Below are 14,147 nucleotides of genomic sequence, written 5' to 3'. Positions count from 1 at the left end.
AACTTGTTTACCTGTGCCTGCAGCCACTCTGAGCACGAGGCCCCGATGGCAGGGGGGTGGGTTCTGGTGAGGTCTGCAGCTGAAAGATCCCGAGAGCTGGGGCGTGGCTATCAGTTAAGGATCCCTGTATAAGCTTCCCTGGAGCACAATAAACTTGGCATTCTTTATTGTGAATGTATCAAGGATGACCCGTGTCCCTGTCTGTCTGTGTGTGCGTGTGTTTTTAAGTCTCCAGCTTAGTTCCCGGCTCTCGAACCATCCCACAGTGCAGGCACTACACAGCAAGGCTGAGGTTCCACTGCAGGGGGTCAGGAGGCAAGCAAGAGCACCTGCCCTAGGGAGTTTCTGGCTCCACATGTGTAGGGGCCTCCCCTTTAGTCAGAAGTGAGTCACCACCACAGGGAGACAGCCAAGCAGCACCTTCCTGTTCTGATGTTTCCGTTTTGAGACTTTAAAAATCAGGGTGACCGTGTGCGGGATAGTTAATCATTCCAAAGTGCAGTGGGGCTCAAACTGTGTGGCCCCTGCTTTGCCAGCTTCAAAGCCTCATCTCCTAGGAAACAGCCAGCAGCGATGAAATCGTCCTTCCTGCTGCTGCCCAGGGATCTGCTTGGTCTCTGAGTTTCCAGCTCTAGACACCGCACGTAGATGAGACCACAGAGACTGTAGACCTCAGACTCCTCTGAGAGGTTCATCTCCTGGCAACCAGGACTACAGACACAGAAGACTTCTGTCTTACGCTTTAATATCTCTAGGGTGAGACGGTATCTACAAACCTCACGCGGATGGTCCCCACCCCATGACCTTATGTAAATCATCCTAGCGGAATGAGAATGGTCCCAAATAGCTCATACAAATGGTCCTCCATGACCTCATAAGAATGGACTTCAGCCGGGCGGTGGTGGCGCACGCCTTTAATTCCAGCACTTGGGAGTCAGAGGCAGGCAGATCTTTGTGAGTTCAAGGCCAGCCTGGGCTATAAGAGCTAGTTCCAGAACAAACTCCAAAGCAACACAGAGAAACCCTGTTGGGGGCGGGGGGGAGGAGAATGGACTCCATAGCTCTACATGAATGATTCCCCATAGCCTCATGCCAACAGAGGCTCTGTAGAAACAGTCCATATGGCCTAGTACAAATGGTCTTCATGGCCTTCTGCAACACGTGAAGCATCCCCATGGCTCCGAGGACCATCTTGCAGTCCTTCCTGTCCTGGCCTCACTCCTCACTTTTGCATACGCCATCATCACAGCTGTCTGTCACCCCAACCCCCTCCAAACCCGGGCTCTGTCAGACCACTCTGCTTGCCACAGCTTGCTAGTCTAGGTGAGTCTGCTCCCAAGCCAAGTGACCTTGGGCAGCTTTGTCCCTGGTCTGTGAGAGTGTAAAGCGAGAAGACACACAAATTTCACACACGTTCTGCTCAGTCACAGATCAACACTACACAGTGCTCCCAGGGACAGAGGTGACCAAGCCTTGTGCTGCCCGTCCTTTCGACTCTGGGCACTCTGTCTTTCTGCAGCTCTAGTTTGTAGCTAGACTTGGAATTCTTGGGCTGACAAACCACAGCACTCCAGTTCTGGCCAGTTCCTCATTTTAGAGACTTGAGCTCAGTAGAACAGTGTCCTGGACAGGGCCATCACAGTCACCACTAAGGGTGACAAGAGGGAAGGGAGGAGACCCAAGATGCTCCTCTCATCCGGGACCCACCGTTCACTTTCTTTCTGTCAGGCTGCTATGGCCATGGTGGACAGGGTTGGTGCAGACATGGGGCTGGTATGTGATGGTCACTGCAGGCACGAGGCAGGCTGGCTGAATGGCTGGGGTACTAACAGCTTAACAGTGGCATCGGGGGTTTGATCCTCACTAATTCCGACTATCCATGAAGCCCAACCCCGCACTCTGCTGAGCCAGCTCCCATGGGAGGGCCGGCCGTCTGGGCACCCTCGGGAGGGCCCGCCGTCTGGGTACCCCGCTGACTGTTCTCCCGGCAGCAGTCATGCCATTTACTTCAGAGGCCACCTGTGATTCTGACTCTTGCCTAGCATAGCCATGCCTACTTCAGCCCTGGGCCCCTGACATTTCCTGCCTGGTCAGAGACCTCTGCCCACTTCCCAGTGCTCCCTCAAACACGGGTTCGGCATCTCCCTGATCCCCATAAGGCACAGGAACAGGATGCCTTTGAGGTCGGTGCTGGAGTCACCTGGCTTCAGGACTCACGAGGGTGGAGATAAGAAACACGAAAAACACTCTGATAGCACCAGTCACATGGCAGCAATTAAAAAACCATGCCCAAGTGTGTACTGAATGACACAGGCTCATGCAGAAAACCTGAACTAATTCCAACACCATCACAGCTCAGGCCAGAAGGAAGCCAGATGTTTTAGGATGATTGCTAGGTTCCCAGGAAGGGCAGCTCTATGTTTGGGGCACTGAGAGGGGAATGAGCTGCACTGAAAAGCAAAGCCCCAGGACGGGAATTCAGGACTGTAGCTACTGCTTGAGGGTGGAGAAGGTATGGGCAGGCCAGGGACTGTGCCCTGAGGTTGGGCTCTTTCCATGGGCACTTGCCATCCACTCAAGCTTCGGGTCTTGGTCTTCCCCAAATGGTCTAGCAGGGCTAGAACGAAGCACCCTGCTGTTCTCCCGCCACCAGCAGCATGTGGAAGAAAAGGGACAAGGGGAGAGGGAGGCTGTCACCTTGAGAAGGTACTTCTGGCCCTGTCCTATAATCTGATGCAGAGAGCAGTGTCCCGTGTCCCTCTTATCTAAGTGCAAGTGGACCAGGACCCGCATGTAGGGCACGGGAAATGGAAGGGGAATAGCTGTGGGGCAGCGGTACCTGGCAGGCGAGCCTCTGTCAGGGGGTTGGATAAAGCCATGCCAATCTCCGTCATGCCATAGCGCTCCAGTAGTGTGTGGCCCGTGGCGCTCTTCCACTTCTCCAGCAGAGGGACAGGCAGGGCAGCCGAGCCTGACACCATGAGCCTAGGCAGCACAACCACAGGGGCTTACTTAGCTCTGATGGGAGCTGCTCGCTGGCACCTTTATCTTTAAATCTAACATTCATGATCAAAGTAAGCTGGGGCTAAAACTGGCTTTCTAAAAAGTTTTTTTTTCAGTATGTCTATGTAAATGTAAGCTGTTCTTTCGAAGGGATGTTAGCTAAAGCAGCATCTGTGGTGGCACCATAAATATAATGCTGATCACCAACAGTCCTAAACAACAGTGGCCACGACGGGACGGTAGTGATGGGGGAAAGGTCGCACACCTTCAGGAGGAGGCAGGCGGTGCCAAAGCTGGAAGACAGACAGGGGGACGGGCAACTGGAGGCAGCAATGGCAGTGATAGAGGGAGAGTGTTCAAGTGTCCCTACGGTGCTTTCTGCCACAATCCCACGGCATGCCACTTGCAGAAAGGAAGGTCCTTTGGGTGTCATCTAAACTAAAGTGGGAACCAGCCCTGTTCTCCTCTAGAGATGTATGGCCAACAAGAGACCGGCAGTCTCATTGTGTCTGTTGAGGGTTCTGTATTTCAGAGACGGCAACTGTGCCCATGGTTCTGTGGGTTTGGTGGGATCTACTGATCCTTCCCTAGCTCTGGCTCCTGAGCACTGGTTACCCCAGAGTGCTTCAGATGATAGGCCTGAGTAGGGGCCTAGAGAGGCCGCCAGCAGCAGCTCCATCTGAAACAGGGCCCTCATTTCCTCAAAGTGTCTTTTTGAAAGGGAACATAAGAATGGCAGACAGCAAAAATGTAATGATATCGCATTTGTCTCGGATAATCCGGAAGTCTCTCAGGGACACAAGGCACTGCTTCCTGAGCCCAGATGTGTAGCATGCAGAGCTGGCTGCTGGGCACCCACACAGGTCATGCCTGGAGTTCTAAATCAAAGCTGTCCCTGCAACTCTGTCATCCAGCTTCAGCCCCTTCCCATGTGCCACGCCCCTGTTCTTCTGGCAAAAGAGGTGACGCACCCTATCCATCCCCGCTGGGAACATGGATCAGGTCCGTTTGTGAGATCAAGTAAGCCACACCATGTAGTAGGCTTTCTTTTGGGCCACCAACCAGCTACCAAATCATGCCATGGAGGCCTATGACATGCTCAGCCTTATCTTAGGCTTGTCCCACCAGCTCTTATAATTTAAACCAACCTGTGTCTCTTCATCTACATTTTATCTCAGGGCTTTTTACCTTTCTTTCCTTCTGTGTGTCCTACTTTCACTGCCTGCTCTGTCTCTGGCTGGCCCTGAGTGTCCTGTCCCATCCCCTCCCTCTCTCCCCCCATCCCTTGTTCTCTCCCTACATTCCTCCTACTTATTCTCTCTGCCTGCCAGCCCTGCCTATCCCTCTACTACCTAGCTATTGGCCATTCAGCTTTTTATTAGACCAATCAGGTGCCTTAGGCAGGAAAGGTGAAACAACAATATATCTTTACATAATTGAACAAATGCAGAATAACAAAAGCAACATACCTTTACATAATTAAACAAATACAGCATAAGCAAATGTAACATACCTTTATATAAAGTAATATCCCATAACAACATTATGATCACTTCTAGTTAGCAAATCACTTTTCAACATAAAGTTGGGAAAGAAAATAATATCCATAGGCTCACAGGAGAGAGAAGGCTAACTTCATGCCACTGAACAGGTAACAGGCTTCACCCAGCTCATGGTTGTGAGAAGTTCCTGTCCAGAAGCCAGGGGAGGAGACTGGAGGAGAACTCTCAGAGAGCCAAGCCAGAGTGGGCCAGGGAAGAGGCTGCTCCAGTCCTCGGCCTTCTTCCGGCAGAGCAGCAGAGAGACGTGAGAGGCAGAGGTGCCAGGGGTTAGACAGACACGTGGACATAGATGGTGGGGGGTTAGACAGACATGTCAGCGTAGATGGGGGGGTTAGACAGACACGTGGGCGTAGATGAGTGGGGGGGGGGATCCAGCAGAGGACAGAACATAGACGCGCACTACCAGACGCACAGAGCCATCAGACACTAAGCATGAGGCTGCCTGCTGACCGCCAACGGGCTCCGTCCACTCACCTAATCTTTTCTTTACAAACCGCACGCACAAAGTCCTGGACGTGGGGCTGTGTGAAGTGCTTGTCGTAGTAGTCCAGCAGTTTGCTGTAGATCGTGGGCACTGCCATAAATACATTAATCCGTGGAGCTTCTGTGCTCAAGAACTTTTCCCAGACCTAGAGGGAGACAGGGCACAGCACTCAGCAGAGGACAGCACAGCTGCCAGCCACACGCTGCCTCCTGCCTCCACCACAGGTCTCTCCTACTGACGGACGCTGTGGCCTCATGGGGCAGCCTTCGGAGTCCGGACAGTGCTCAACACAGGCAGGAGGTGGGCTGTTGTCCTATCCAGAAAGCTTCGTGTGAACTTCGCATTTTACCCCATAATAAATTTCTAGTAATATTTTGTATAAAAGCACTTAACTTTCTCACCAGGTACATTTTTATTTCAATATGATCAGTATGAGGCATGCATACAGGACTGAACAGTACCATGTTGACATCACAGGCAAGGGCAGAGTCTGGCTCATAAATTAAAAATTCCAGATTTTTAAAATTAAAAATTCCTTACAGAACCCTCCAATTCCAACAATCTTCACCTTGCAGTGACTGACCAGAGGTTCTGGTGTCTCACCTTGACAGGCAAAGGTCCCAAGGGTCAAGCAAAGATGGAAAGAACAAAGGTGCGAGACCTGCTCCTTCCAGTTCCCAGAGTGGGAGTGATGGTGTGAGCTCAGCCTGCTCTAACACAGCGGTGTCCTTGAGCTACTGCTCTGGAGACACTGCCCTGCACAGTGATGCCACACAGCTCAGTGACGCTGGCCCCACTGTCATCTCCCCTGCACAGGACTGACATCGACTGCTGCAGAAGGAGGGACGCCAGTGACTCCTGTGGGTCCCCCAGCAGGAGGTCCTCTGTGGGAACCGGAGAAGATGTGAAGAGGGGCAGGCTGCTCCTCATGTCCTGCTCCCCGAGATTGGAGAAGGGATCAAGTTGTAGGTCTAGCCACAGGGAAATGACTCTGTTTTATACGCACGTTAATTAGAGGATGCCAAAGAGAGATGACGGCTCAAGGTGGCTGCATTGAATGGGGAGATGCAGCCACAAGCCGAGCAGGTGCTTCTAGAAGCCATAAAAAAGCAAGATGCAGAGACCTCCATGGAACCTTGCTTTTGGCTCTACCAGACTCACTCCAGACACTGCCCTCCAGTACACTAGGTACCTGGGAGAATAAATACACGCTGCTTTAACCCTCCAGCCTGCTGATCACAGCACACACAGAATTCACTGGGTCTGCCGAGAACCCAGGGTCCTGCCTTACCTGCTGAGCATTGAACTCGGGCAGCATCACACAGGTGGCTCCTACCCAGAGTGGACAGAGCAGCTTGTTGACCACACCGTGGACATGGTGCAGCGGGAGGACATGAAGGATCACGTCATTCTTTGTCCACGCCCACGCGCTGACCAGCCCAGTCACCTGTGGGAAACAGCACTGCCTAAGAACAGGGATTGAGCCGGGCGGTGGTGGCGCACGCCTTTAATCCCAGCACTCGGGAGGCAGAGGCAGGCGGATCTCTGAGTTCGAGACCAGCCTGGTCTACAAGAGCTAGTTCCAGGACAGGCTCTAGAAACTACAGGGAAACCCTGTCTCGAAAAACCAAAAAAAAAAAAAAAAAAGAACAGGGATTGAGGGAGTGTGGGCATGACTGGCAGACAAGTGGTTCAGGGGATCCTGAGAAAGCGAAGGGAGAATAAAGATGTTCTTTGCTCCTGAAGAAGGGAAGTAACTGGATGCCCCCACTTATTGGGGAAAGGGGAGCAGAAACACGTTAACTGGGGACTGCATAGACCTTAGAAAGCCTAGGAACAGGCCCTGCAAACACTGTGGGAGGCAGAGGTGGGATTTTGGCACTGCTGCCCACAGCTTTGGTCCCCGCAAAGGACAGACTGCCGCAGAGTTCAAGTCTGAACCCGCAGGCTAGCATAGCTGCCTACCTGTGCTGAGCCGTCTGTGGTCACCCACTCAGCTGTGACAGTAGACACAGGCAGATTCCCAGGCATATTCTCAGCTCTCACTGAGATGTCATGTGGGCAAGGCTCCTTCGTGCACCCTGGACCATCAGTGTGAGGATACTGGCTCCGTCACAGCCTGAGTCTCTACTAGGGAAGGAGATGGCCTCTATGATGAGGGTCCCCTCCAGGAAGGATGCTGCACACGCCCTATCACACCTATGCCTGGTGGCTGGGACCACATGCCATGCGTCAAGGAACCTGGGGGCTCACTTGCTGCCTTCCTCTCTGTGTCGGCTTTCATGTTACTTTACTGTTCCTATTGGACAGGAGACTTCACTGCACATACACATAGTTTTCAGAACATGAGCTGAGTAAGTCAGACACAGAGTGAGGGACTGGTGAGTTTTGCCAAGGTGGTTCTGGGAGTGGCTGAATACAAAGGTAACGCACACGGCAGGAGTCGACACAGAAGCTGCTCTTACAAATCCCAACCTAATCACAGCCCGACTACGCGACCCTACTCAGTGATGACCGTGAGGCTGGGAGAGGGAGAGGGGAGGAAACAGAGGCCTCTGGAGCACACCCAACACTCACCACAGCTGCTAAGTTACGGTGGGTGCTCAGTGCACCCTTGGGCCTCCCCGTGGTCCCACTGGTGTAGAAGATCATAGCACCCCGGTCACGCCATTCCCTCTCTTGAACCAGCTGTTCTAGGGGCTGCTCCACTGCTCCACGGTAGATGGCAGGCGTGAGAGGCATAAGAGGGACTCCCAGCCTCTGGGCCACTGGACTTAGGCGCTCCAAGTACTCCTGGCCCACCAAGACCACAGAGCTCCGGGAGTCCTGGATGAAATACTCCAGCTGGGCCGCAGGGTGCTTCCAGTAGAGCGGGACAGCAATGCCGCCACTCATCCAGGAGGCCCACTGAGCTACAACATAGGAGACGTCATTGGAGCACAGGAAGGAAACCCTCTCCTCCTGGAGGTCCCCAACCTTACAACCCCGAAGCCTGCAGATCTCCTGGGCCAGGCAAAGGCTGCGGTCATAAAGCTCCCTGTAGGTGTGACGGCCATGTTTGTCAATAAGGGCAATCCTGTCCCCAAAGGCCAAGGCGCGGATGAACACGGGGGCAATCCCATCTGCGCGGGCTTCTGGAGCTGTATGCAGGAGGCTATGTCCTCTGTGTCTTCTGGGAACCAGCCGACTGGAGGCCAAGGACCAGATGAGACGCCTGAAGGGTAGTGTCGAGTGGGGTGGCATCGCACCAACACACCACTGGCCGGGCTGGGGGGATGAGAGTGCAATGTGTGAGTGTGTCCTGGTTCACCACGTCTTGCTCCCAGCAAGTTTAAAATACACTCTCCAAGCACCCCAAAAGACTGCAGACACTCTGTTTTGTTTTGTTTGTTTTTCGAGACAGGGTTTCTCTGTGTAACAGTCCTGAACTCATTTGTAGAGCAGCTGGCCTTGAACTTACTGAGATCCACCTGCCTCTGCCTCCCGAGCGCTGGGATTAAACATGTGCACCACGCCTTGTGCTGCAGACACTCTTAACATAGCATCCCTAAACAGAGAGGCTAACACTTTCAATCGTACATCTTTAGAAAGTGTCTAGTATCAAAGCTTTTTAATCATCGTCTTTAAAGATTTCAAAAACATGCAAAATTCCAAACAATTTTAAGTTAGGAAACCCAAATACACATACACTTAAGGTAAATCCTAAATAATAGATTTTGGAATTCTGAGCCTGGAAAATCACTAGTCAGTAGAAGCAGGCATCACGGGGACTCAAAAGTCATCCTTGTGGAATACTTAACCATGCAAAGGTGTGTTACATTTGCTTATGCTGAGAAATATCACTTTAATTGTGTAAAGGTGTGTTACGTTTGTTTCTGCTGCACTTGTAATTATGTGTTGCTGTTTCACCTTGTCTGCCTAAGGCAGGACCTGATTGGTCTAATAAAAAGCTGAACAAGCTGGGCTGTGGTGGCGCACACCTTTAATCCCAGTACTCGGGAGGTAGAGGCAGGAAGATCTCTGTGAGTTCGAGGTCAACCAGGTCTACAAGAGCTAGTTCCAGGACAGGCTCCAAAACAACACAGAGAAACCGTCTCGAAAACCCAAACCAAACACCCCCCCCCCCCCCCCGCAAAAAAAGGTGAACAGCGAATAACTAGGCAGGAGAGGGATAGGTGTGGCTGGCAGGCAGAGAGAATAAGTAGTAGGAGAAAGCTAGGCTGGAGAGAGAAGAAAATAATGGAGAAAGAGAGGGTCACATACACGGCCAGAAACCAGGCAGCTGCCAGGCAGCTGGACACAAGAAGCAGGAAAGAAAAGAAAAGAGGGAGGGAGAAGGAAGGGAGGAAGGAAGGAGGGAGGGAGGAAGGAAAGGTAAAAACCCCGAGGCAAAATGAAGAGAAACATAAAGAAGGGCTAAGATAAGGCCAAGCATTCATCTAATAAGTCTCCATGTCCCGATTTGAGAGCTGGTTGGCGGCCCAAAAGAAAAAGCCTGGCACACACCCTTGCTGCTCCCAGGACACAGGACACATCTGAGACACAGCCTGCTCAGGGACACAGAGCTGTTTCTCTCCGGCAGTCCCAAAGGATAGCCATTCAGGAACTGCGACCCAGAAGGGCATCAGGCAGGCAAGGTCACCAGGCTAGGGAGCACAGTTTGTTTCTTTCTCTCCTCCTAATGGCTGAAAGATAACTCTTCAATCTGTCTTCTCAAACACAACTCCTAAATTATAGCTGGAACAAGAGGAGGAAGAGTACTCAGGGAGAGGGAGGAGATGTCACTGCTTAGTCCTAATGGGATGCTCCACTGGGTATCACCTCTGTAGACCCTTAAGTCGACTCTAGAACAGAGGGGGCATCACCTTCCACACTGGCTCTGCATATCGTACCTAGCAGGTTCAGAGGCCACTCAATATTCTGGATCTGCTTCCCAGTGCTAGCTAGCAACATAAATTCCTCTGGTTTCTAACCCTCACGTCACACGTCGACCCTGCCCAGGCTTCTCGCAGGGGGAAGGCAGCTCCCACCCCTAGGCCACCTGGCCTCCAGCAGTAAGAACACACCACTCTCCACTGAGCCCCCGACCCCCAGCTTCTGCCACACCTACCCCGCAATCACTTGTGGCTTTCACTAGAGCAGTCAGTCTCCCCCAACCACTGTAGTGAGACAAGAGGCCACACCTGCTTTGGAGGACTCTGAGCTAGAGGAAGTGGCTCTGTGCAGAGGTTCTGCTGAGCTGAAGGCCACACCTGCTTTGGAGGGGACTCTGAGCTAGAGGGAGTGGCTCCGTGCAGAGGTTCTGCTGAGCTAGCTGAAGGTACTGCTAACCTGTTGTTACAGAGGCACTAAATATTGGGGTGTTAGACATCACTCAGTGCTAGAGGTCAATAAAGACACCGGCTGAGGGGACCTCTGCCCCATCCCAGGCCACATGTCTAACCTTCACAGACACAACAGCTGGCATTCTTTGGGGTGAAAGCTGGGAGCCCTGAACTATCCTAGGACAAATTCTACGTCAATAAATCTAGAACTAAATTTCATTCTGTGCTCAAAATCTTTGGGTATGACTAAGTTTCCCTGCTTCCTTGCTGGGATTGGCTGGCTTCTCCTCAAGCCAGGCACTCTGGTCAAGACAGCAGAAAAGCTCCACCTCACTCCTCTGTGCAGAAGTTTAGCTCATGGCTGTTTGCAGGTTCTATGCACAATGTCCGTTCCCTAACACACTGACTCCTGGAGACCACACAAGGTCTAGATGCAGCAGTGAAGTACCACAGCTGCGCTCAGTGCTGCTCCACAGAGGCTCAGAGGTCCTGGTCTGTCAAACCCTGGGTTTCTACTTCTGCAAAGAAACTGACAAATTTAAGGAAACAGCAGGACTAGGCAAGAGAAGTCAAGAACGTGTCAGCCATGTGGGCTTCCAGAAGCCAGGGAGCGTAAAGTAAATGAGGGTGCTTTCATTCTTACTCCAACACATTCTCTTCCGTTTGCTTTACAGTCAGAGATAACAAAAACCAAGAGGAACTCAAAGAGAAGACCTGCTGTGTGAGATTTCAGAACTACAGACTTGTGGCTAGGTTCCTGGGGGTTAGAGTATGAGAAGACTTAGGATGTTCGGGATGAATGGGAAGGGCACGACAGTTGGGATTCATCTACTGCCTCTGCCCAAAGGAACAGGAAACAGAGGAACTCAAACAGAAGACCTGCTGTGTGAGGGCCATCCAACACAGTGCTTCACCACAGCCTCCAAAATGGCACAACTCTCCTGAAGCGCCAGGAGAGCTGAGCCCTCAGGAAGTAGTTCCTACCCATCCACCCAGATGTGGGAACTCATCAGGGATGGGTTCCTGATGAAGAATTGCCCCGAGAGACTATGGCACACAGGAACAATATACAAGGCCCTGGGAGAGCAGTCCCGACATACTCCTCTAGTCCTGGGGAGGCCACGAGCTTGAGTCATGAGAGAGAAGCCTTCTCAACAGTAGCACAAATAGCTGAAACCCTTTTTCCCCCACACTGCATTAACACCATGACCTTAGGGATGCAAAAAGATGTGCATATAGGATGCTCGCACAAGTGGTGATTGGTTAAACTGAAACCAACCCATGGTCCTCAGAAAAAGTCTAAGGACATCACGCACGGACACTCAAATATGCATGCAGTAGGGTGCTGGTCTCCACTAATCTCTATGCATCCTACTTTTGACACCACCATACCCTGCGAGGTGGTAGGACTGGATCAACACGGCTAACCAGGCATAAGCAACACAGTGGCATGGCCACAAGATTCCGAGCAGGAAGAGTTGGTGATGTAGCTGCAGGACCTCTGCCTGGACGCTACTTACAGCACAGCTAAAGAAAACACCACTGCTCTCCGGGACAGAGTCCTTAGCCCTGAAGGTTGGTGGCATTCCTACCATGTACAGACACTGAGCATCAGGAGGGGTCAAGTCGGACTCCTTGTGGAACAGACTTGGTTACAGTTCCCATGGAGACACCCACACCAGGAAGAATGGTGACTACCATGCGGGTACACTGACCCCAGTGTGGTTAAGTCAGGGAGGAGGGTAGAGGGTAAGGGCAACCCGAATCCTGTATGGACAGCTGTGCACATGCTGGAATGGCACTGTTGAGCCACCTTCAACTCTTGTACGTTCTACCATGTCCCATCTGAGGCAGTGCCTTGCTCTCCCATACATGGAAATGGGACCAGTTCTGGCCTCCAAAGCTGCTCTGGTCTTCAGGCATGAGCCTGGCCAAAGCACTTATACATCTGTCAGTGCTGAACTAACTACTAGCTCATCCGATTACAGCCAGTTCTTTTTTTTTTTTTTTTTTTTGCTTTTTCGAGACAGGGTTTCCCTGTAGTTTCTAGAGCCTGTTGTCCTGGAACTAGCTCTTGTAGACCAGGCTGGCCTCGAACTCAGAGATCCGCCTGCCTCTGCCTCCCGAGTGCTGGGATTAAAGGCGTGCGCCACCATCGCCCGGCTCAGCCAGTTCTTTAGAATAAAACAAAGTCTGTCTATTGAGAGCATTTGACTGGGCATAGGCCTCTGACCCCTTCAGGTCCAGGGATACCAGAGAATGCACGTGATACCTGTGGGTTAGGAACTGTCAAAACTATATTTTATTTATTTATTTATTTATTTGGTTTTTTCGAGACAGGGTTTCTCTGCAGCTTTTTTAGAGCCTGCCCTGGAACTAGCTCTTGTAGACCAGGCCGGCCTCGAACTCACAGAGATCCGCCTGCCTCTGCCTCCCGAGTGCTGGGATTAAAGGCGTGCGCCACCACCGCCCGGCTAAAACTATATTTTAAAGTAGCATTCACAAATAATTAAAAAAAATGTTAAAACCCATATCCACTCTACATAATAAACTACCATTTTAAAAAAAGACATCTAGGAGCTGGGAGTGTATTAGGAACTGCTTGCCTCGAATGCAGGAAACCCTTGTTCCCCAGCACCACCTAAAATGGGCATAGTGGAGGCAGGAGGTTCAGAAGTTCAAGGTTACTCGGCTAAATAGTAAGTTCAAGGCCAGCTTGGATACATGAGACCGTGTCCCTACATTTTACAAATGAATCCATCTATCTCAAGTCCAAGAACAACAGGGAGCTCTGTTTCACAACAATCACGTAGGCTTTGGGGGGAAAGGGAAAACACTCAGGACATCCCGTTTGCACAGTTCCTCCCTCGAGGGACAGCACAGGTTCGCCCGCGCTCCCGCAGCTATCTGGAGCCTCCCACAAGTCTTAGTGGTAGCCACAAACAAGTTCCCTGCCAGCACTAAAGTCAAAACAACTTTCAGTGAAATTCCCGGTCCCGCTTCCAAGTCCAGCAGCCCTTCCTCGCAGGCACACTTGCCCAGCCCGCGCCGCCACAGTCTACTTTCGGAAACCATCGGCCTTTCGGAGCCAGGCCTGAACTTGCATCCCACGCGGTGCTCCACGCAAACAAATCAGACAGACGCTCCGCTAGGACTTCAGCTCCTGGGAGATGGGCATGAGTTTAACATTCAGCAGAAGTTTCTCGCGCGCGACGAGAGCTGCCCAAAATCTCCCACTAACCCCTGATCAGCTCCAGCTCACCTCGACACCCTCTTTCTAGTTCTCTGCAACGCGCTCACCGGCGGTCAGATAGGGGTCACTAGGGGTGGGGCACCGGCCCGAGAAGTCGGAGGGGGTGGATGAAGCCGGAAAGAGTCCTACACCTAAAAATGTCCGCAGGCGCAATGTGTCCGTCTAACTAATCTGTCCCTGTGTGCCTAGCCTGGGTAATGGGTTCCGGTCTCGAGTGTTCCGGCTTACTCACAGACCAAGACCGGTCTTAAGTCCTGGGCAGGATTGCCAAAGAGTGGCTTTTAGGTGCTTGATGGCTGTCTCCAGACCTCTGGATCCTTTGTCCTGATAGAAAAAGTTCTATGTTGCTTGCATTGGGTTAGCTTTAACTTTTTTTTAAAATTTTTTTGAGAGGGTCTCATGTAGCCCAAACTGGCTTTGAACTTACTATGTGTCCAGGATGACCTACCTCTACCCTTTGAGTGCTGATTAATGATAGGCTTGCCTCACCACACCTGGTTTATGCAGTGGTGAGGATAAAG

At 51.8% G+C, this 14,147-nt stretch overlaps 1 protein-coding gene across 2 annotated transcripts in view; it reads right to left on the bottom strand.

The window, feature by feature from the left end:
• The window catches only part of Acsf3 (acyl-CoA synthetase family member 3), a 46,431-nt gene extending 32,674 nt beyond the window's left edge, over positions 1–13,757 (bottom strand). For both annotated transcript variants that reach the window (XM_038313093.1, XM_038313094.1), the window contains exons 1-5: positions 13,636–13,757; positions 7,627–8,316; positions 6,341–6,496; positions 5,040–5,194; positions 2,840–2,985 (exon numbers count right to left, since the gene is read on the bottom strand). In XM_038313093.1, the coding sequence (XP_038169021.1) occupies positions 2,840–2,985; positions 5,040–5,194; positions 6,341–6,496; positions 7,627–8,292 (1,123 nt within the window). In that variant the 5' untranslated portion in view covers positions 8,293–8,316; positions 13,636–13,757. The remainder of the gene's footprint in view (positions 1–2,839; positions 2,986–5,039; positions 5,195–6,340; positions 6,497–7,626; positions 8,317–13,635) is intronic.
• Between the last annotated feature and the right edge of the window lie 390 nt (positions 13,758–14,147).

Source organism: Arvicola amphibius, chromosome 15 (genome assembly GCF_903992535.2).
Source record: "Arvicola amphibius chromosome 15, mArvAmp1.2, whole genome shotgun sequence".
Taxonomy (NCBI): domain Eukaryota; kingdom Metazoa; phylum Chordata; class Mammalia; order Rodentia; family Cricetidae; genus Arvicola; species Arvicola amphibius.
Note: the sequence above shows the minus strand (reverse complement) of the source record. Positions and strands in the feature narration are given on the sequence as shown.